Source organism: Argopecten irradians, chromosome 4, assembly GCF_041381155.1.
Source record: "Argopecten irradians isolate NY chromosome 4, Ai_NY, whole genome shotgun sequence".
NCBI lineage: Eukaryota > Metazoa > Mollusca > Bivalvia > Pectinida > Pectinidae > Argopecten > Argopecten irradians.
The window spans coordinates 5,553,112-5,560,438 of NC_091137.1; the positions used below are offsets into that span (position 1 = coordinate 5,553,112).

The 7,327-nt window shown below is 34.4% G+C and overlaps 1 protein-coding gene across 1 annotated transcript; it reads right to left on the reverse strand.

The window, feature by feature from the left end:
- Positions 1–1,389: 1,389 nt before the first annotated feature.
- Positions 1,390–6,809, reverse strand: LOC138322383 (uncharacterized). The gene is made up of 5 exons (XM_069266422.1): positions 6,686–6,809; positions 5,294–5,377; positions 3,290–3,466; positions 2,623–2,715; positions 1,390–2,114 (listed from the first exon to the last, which is right to left on the reverse strand). Exons 1-5 carry the CDS (start codon positions 6,807–6,809, stop codon positions 1,792–1,794), a joined length of 801 nt encoding a protein of 266 aa, XP_069122523.1. The 3' UTR covers positions 1,390–1,791.
- Positions 6,810–7,327: the final 518 nt, after the last annotated feature.

A 7,327-nucleotide genomic window follows, 5' to 3' on the forward strand; every position in this document is an offset into this window, starting at 1 on the left:
ACAATTATACAAATGAGTGCTTTTTTTACCGTAGGCGTTATAAAACCATCGACCATCGAACGTGGTTATATAATTAGCAGCATAACATTATTTCCTTTTCAGATATAGAGGAAATCAGTCTGCCTTGCAGCATACCGTATTAAGAGTTTTTACAAAAATAATGGATGCCAAAAACAAAACTGCAGGGTAATCAAATTCACCCAAACATGGTTAGATATAAATAAATTATCATTTTGTGACAGACGTGTAACAAGTTCTTTTCAGAATTATAAACCTTTTGTACTTATAATAAAACCAACGTTTATTGATATGGGAAGTAGTTGTCCTCTTTTTAAGCCACGTCATTGCATCACAGGCAACGTCATTGCATCACAGGTCACGTCATTGCATCACAGGTCACGTCATTGCATCACCGGTCACGTCATTGCATCACCGGTCACGTCATTCCATCACAGGTCACGTCATTCCATCACAGGTCACGTCATTCCATCACAGGTCACGTCATTCCATCACAGGTCACGTCATTCCATCACAGGTCACGTCATTCCATCACAGGTCAAGTCATTCCAGGTCACGTCATTCCATCACAGGTCACGTCATTCCATCACAGGTCACGTCATTCCATTACAGGTCACGTCATTCCATCACAGGTCACGTCATTCCATCACAGGTCACGTCACTCCTGGAATCCCCTTCACATACTTTACATTTATGCCATAAGCTGGCGACTACGAATGTATTATATCTAATCTTGTGTATTGAAAAAACGGTTGTAAAAGACGCTTTTATCGATTATAGTTTCGTTATTTGGAACGCTACTGTGACCTTATGGTTTTCATTGTCACTTCAATATGTAGATTACCCAAGCAAAAACATATAATAAGTCCTAATGGACCATTTTATCTTCAATGTATTTTTATAAGTGGATTGCATTGCACGAGGTTATGGTACTGTGTGTAAATGTTTGTATATAACTGTACATGAGGGTCCGTTTGAAGGTTATTTGTCCTGGCTGTAGGTGTATAAGTATTTCATGTGAAGATTGTAATTTATTTGTCCTTGCTGTAAGTATATAAGTATTTCAGGTGAAGATTATAATTTATTTGTCTTTGCTGTAGGTATGTAAGTATTACATGTCAAGGTAATTTGTCTTTGCTGTAGGTATATAAGTATTTTATGTGAAGATTGTAATTTATTTGTCTTTTCTGTAGGTATATAAGTATTACATGTGAAGGTTATTTGTCTTTGTTGTAGGTATATAAGCATTTCATTGCATGTTTGGAAATAATAATCAAAGAAGAAAAAAGATCAGAAAGGAAACAGCATTTGTTTTTATTGAATTTTATTTCATTTCATTATAATATATTCATTTTACCAAACAATGGAATCTCTATCAATGACATGGTATCTGTATCGATACTATATCATACTTGTGGGTAGGTTTTCATTTCTATTTAATTTCAATACGGTATGTATTTAACACCGATACCCAGATGAAAGTATATGAAAATGCACAGCAGAGCTATAGACAACCTTTATTTTGTTGCTGAACGTCACGAACGCATTTTGACTAAACTCACTTCCCAATAGTGAGTAACGTATGTAACGATTACACATCAATTAGTATTACAACACTAAGCTAAATAACACAAATTTTGACAATACAAAACATTGTACATACGATATAGAAATATATCTACATAGTTCCCTCATCCAATATTAATATGGTACAGTGAAAACACATAGAGTAAGAGAACCAACGCTCTGAAGTGTTCTTTGATTTTGGTACAGTTAGTACTGGAACTGTTTGATGCGTCCAAGCAGTCGTTTTTCGAGAATAGCGATCTCTATCCTCAATTTCTCCTTTTTAAGCTTGTTTATTTCTTTTTCGTCAGCATATAAAGTCTGTCTGTCTTTGTAATATTGTGTTTCTTCTACCAGTTTGACAATTTCCTGCATGGTTTTCTCCCTTTCGAATTGTCCCATTTCGGATTCTATACCTGATAATGCACGTACATACTGCATGTGACCTTTGGTTAGTGGGTCCTCGCGGGTTGTGGGAGCGACTCTACCATGCTGATGCTCCTTTGCCTTAAGAGCTGGATCGAATTGCCCTTAAAAAGAGGTTTGTTATGAATTTGGTATTTTATTATAGTATAACTGTTAAAGTTAGCTGCAGATTGCAAAGTGGCATGCAATTCCGAATGATTATGTTTACCATTCCGTTTCAAGGGATAAAAAACAGCTATCCCTATAGTATATATAAGGTGTAATTTTTTTTTCAGATGCGGTTAGAACTACAGATGCAATGTGGCATATCTAGGAATGGGTAATGTCTAGAAAGTCAAACAAAGTTGAAAAACTACGACAAAGCAAGGCATATCGGAGAAAATCTTCCAAGAAGTTCAGTAGATATATTATGAGACATTTGATGGCTTATCTGACTCTTTTTAGTGTTACAATAACAGAGTAGATAATGCTATCTATAAAGGCGTGTAAAATGTCATGTTTGTTCCATTAAGATTAATAATACTAATTAGACAATATGAAATGTGGTATTTAAAACGCAGGGGGCTTTAGTACCATGTAAAACATAAGGGTTCATTAATAATTCATAGTTACCTCCCTTGACCGTATGCCCACGATTTTTTGTGGAATTTCTCAATTTGTTTTTAGCGTCGACGATATTCATTCTTTCGTTGTCAAGGTCACTATCTAAAACAAACAAAATCTAAAATACTTATATGTCGGTGTCTTTATTAGAACAAGAGAGTATTGTTTTACATATTTGTTTAATCAACAGTGGATAAATCTACATGTACAAAAGACGATTTATATTTAGCACTTTCTGTTGGAGAAGACGCCTAGTTGCTTCAAGTATTTACTAAAAAAACGAAAAACAGAAATTAAAAACAGAATATATAACAAAGACTAATTAAGAAACAAAAAAGACTAATGGAATACCAAAATACATAGATCTCACGGTTCTCAGGCACCCCTCAAAATCACAATGAATACGATATTCAGAATGACTGCCTCCATGACGCATTCTGTAAGTTTTACAAATGTAGGGGTGCCAGAAAATATAATAGATCTACTTGTTAAAATGCATTTCACTACGAAAGCAAAAAGCAAGAAAAGCATGTAAATATTTCATCCATATATGCTGATATAATTTAAAACAATAGTTAACATTAAACAGCAGTCCTGAGTTTGTGACTAATGATTTTTATGTGGACCGCTCAAGGTTTGCAACAGCAACACTTCTACATGACGCTTTATATACTACCGTCAGTGTCCAGTCCCATCAGGTTCTTGTGTTGATCCAGGGGCTTGCCAGGTTGAGGCCTGAATGTCCCGCTACTTGGGACAAGTGAGGGGTGCTCGATAGGTACGTGGACGGGGGATATCGTCTTGCTATCATCACTCTGTCTTGGCATCCGTATAGAATCAAGCTTCTCTTTTGCTTGAAAAAGAACCGGGAACTAACTTAAGATGAGGATTAAAACAATGATGCTAACTATATATGACATATTTTGTATCATGGATGGCGACAACTCAATCGTCCGTTTGATCACAGGTGTTCGTTTCTAATATAAGTATAAGTATAATACTGGGTCAAGGTCTATAACTCGGTCGGCCATATAACACTACCCAATTTCAGAAAAAGTATGATTATTAACCAACCGTATAGGATATAATAATAGGAATACTCTCAATCGACAGCCAGATAATTTATCTTTATTTTGGTATATGATACAATATATATCATGCCGTATTAATGTCACTAGGTATCCAAAAACATCGGAAAACAGCCAGATTTCAACTGGTCGGACACTGTGGTGTCCTCCGATGAACACGCCAGGGATCTAATGGGTAGCTCAAAAACCACTGCATGTCAACACTTTAGCGTCATAAGAATGAAAGTTTGGTAGAAAACAAACTTACCGGTTAGTAAATCCCTGGATAAATACCATCCATTTGCCTAACGTAACCCTTTGAAATTTCCGATTGAAAAAAATTATGTCTCTAGCCGCCATGTAAGTATGTGTGCAGTAGATTTGTTTTGTCGGCGTTGATTGGCTCTCGAAAATTAATTGACCAATCAACGCCGAGAAAACAAATGTACTACACACATATCAACATGACGGCTAGAGACACACATTTTTTCAATCGGAAATTTCAAAAGGCTGTATTGCGCAAATGGATGGTACATAGATAAACACTAACATACCGGTAAGTTTGTTTTTTTACCAAACTTTAATTCCTATGAAGCTGAAGTGTTGACATGCAGTGGTTTTTGAACTACCCATTAGAGCCCTAGCGTGTTTATCGGAGGACACCACAGTGTCCGACCAGTTGAAATCTGGCTGTTTTCCGATGTTTCTGGATACCTAGTGACATTTATACGGCATGATATATATTGTATCATATACCAAATTAAAGATAAATTATCTGGCTGTCGATTGAGAGTATTTCTATTATTATATCCTATACGGTTGGATAATAATCATACTTTTTCTGAAATTGGGTAGTGTTATATGGCCGGCCGAGTTATAGACCTTGACCCAGTATTATACTTATACTTATATTAGAAACGAACACCTGTGGTTTGATTTATATTGTTATATACGTTCACATTATTATTGTTAGGTGATTCACTAAGATAGATAAATACCTATCTTTTAGTATGAGATACTATGAGATATTTGTATGATATACTATGAGATATTACTATGAGATATTAGTATGAAATACTATGAGATATTTGTATGATATACTATGAGATATTACTATGAGATATTAGTATGAGATACTATGAGATATTAGTATGATATACCATGATATAGTATGAGATACTATGAGATACTAGTAGGAGATACTATGAGATATTAGTATGGGATACTATGAGATATTAGTATGAGATACTATGATATATTAGTAGGAGATACTATGAGATATTAGTATGAGATACTATGAGATATTTGTATGATATACTATGAGATATTTGTATGATATACTATGAGATATTACTATGAGATATTAGCATGAGATACTATGAGATATTTGTATGATATACTATGAGATATTACTATGAGATATTAGTATGATATACTATGAGATACTAGTATAATATACCATGAGATATTAGTATGAGATACTATGAGATATTAGTATGAGATACTATGAGATATTAGTATGAGATACTATGAGATATTAGTATGAGATACTATGAGATATTAGTAGGAGATTCTATGAGATATAAGTATAAGATATTATGAGAGATAAATACCTTTCTGTTTTAGTATGAGATACTGTCTGCGGGCTTCTTCGACGGATCTCTCTATTGCTGGTGTTTTCACCAGTGACCGATACCCTGTTTATACAAAACTGATCTGTGGTGGTCAGGAAATTGACTCATTTATCATGTCGGACACATGTGTGTATCATTTGCTCTGTTCATTTGTATGTTATTGAGACTATCGTTACCAAGCGTTTATGATGATAAATGTTAAAATTTGCATGATGAAATTATGATTTAAAACATAGCTATATTACGCACTCCGTGAAATTTGAGTTTGCTTTTACCGGGCGTGAACATATCATGTAACTTGTAACGTATCTATTTTATGTCCTTCGTTAGGGGAGCCTAGTAGCCCTTTATCATCTCAATGGATAACTAGCACTGACTACGTGGAGTGTTATTAAACAATTGATAGCTCCTTGTTAGTGTAGAGGTCCTGACTTTTAATCGATAATATACATCACTACACTGCCTTTCATATCAGAAGGTATTGTTTATTTACTGAAACAAAAGTGGGATTACAATTCAGTAAGGGCATGATATACAAAATGTAGAAGTGAAATCATAATACGACTTAGAATGAGGAAGTCTGGAGCTGGCTTTAACACGCTAAGGCAGTCGTGGATGACCAGAGTGGTGTCTGAACCACAGCCTTCTTTGAATATTTTAATTGGTAATTGAAATTCTGCTTGGTAAAACACACACTAATGCTAACTGTAGAGACTTGTGATGTACATTAACGGTGGAGAAAGGGTCAGGGTGAACCATACAGATCAACCTTTCAGCGTTTCTGTTGGTTTCAAAATGATATCAATTTCAAAAATACATTTGAAATGAAAGTTTGATAAATTACATTTTTATTCGTTTTTACAACTCTAAACAGAGGTAAGATCGTTATTCAACAATCACCGACTTTGTTATAGTAAACACATCAGTCACGTACAACACTTTCCACGCATATAAAGGAACCCTATTTGACAGAATGTTTGAGACTGTAATGTAACGGTTGTTTTAAGTGATTAAACATCTACATGTGTATAATTGTGTCATTGTATCAGATTTCTATAACCATCTACATGTGTATATTTGTGTCATTGTATCAGAGTGTGTTGTCATTTCATATGTGCTCTCCCTTTCCCGGAGCTATCATGTAAATAAGTCAGTACAAATTCTGGAAAGAAAGCCAATCGAATGCATAATATTAGTATTGTCTCCAAAACTAACGACACTATACTATGTACTATAGTAAAAATATAACCTGGCTGTAAAACATCAGATCAAACCAATACATATATACTAATTCTATACGGGAAATTCTCCGAAACCTACAACGTTGCTTATCAAATTAATACTTATTTCACATATGTTATCAGAACTTACCAGCTGATGTTTCTTCTCCCTCTGTTGTAGGCAAATCCAGGTCTCTCGGAGGAAATGGTTCCCTAGATGTTATTTCAGACGATGTCGTATGCAAATTATTAGGGTCATCAGGGTTCATTGCCATGGTAGTAGGGGGCGCACCATCTAAATCACTATCTATATGGAATTAAAAAAAAACCGATATGAACTATTTTTGCTTTATCATATTCCGCATTTCGTACAATATATATTTTAGGACGACCAACTGATTATTTTTTAATATTATACACTATTTAGGGAAATAATAAACGAGAACGGAACAAAGTCATACATCACTTATTATTTATAGGCTCCATCGCATCAGAAAAATGAAGTGCGAAATCTCAAAAATAAAATTTTGCGAAAAAAACGCACATTGGTATTTCACTCCTCTCATAGTGTTAATTGTGCGAATAATTAAAGTGTACATCTATTATTTTGTAAGAAAATATCGTGTGTTCATTAGTTTAGATTTCATGACACAATGTTACAATGTTTCTTTAAATTGATTTTATATCCAAAATGCAGTCTTCAAAAATAAGTTCCTTTAATATGTTGCGTATCAATGTGATATATTGCAAATCGCGTTAGGGAAGCCAGGTCGGGATAGAATGATTCTGCATA

Excerpts from the sequence above, each read along its gene's own strand:
- LOC138322383 (XM_069266422.1), bottom strand. The coding sequence starts at position 6,809 with ATGGCAATGAACCCTGATGACCCTAATAATTTGCATACGACATCGTCT. Across the intron at positions 5,378-6,685 it reads GGGAGAAGAAACATCAGCTG|GGTATCGGTCACTGGTGAAA; the intron begins GTAAGTTCTGAT and ends TTGTATAAACAG. Across the intron at positions 3,467-5,293 it reads TCTCATACTAAAACAGAAAG|CAAAAGAGAAGCTTGATTCT; the intron begins GTATTTATCTCT and ends TTCTTTTTCAAG.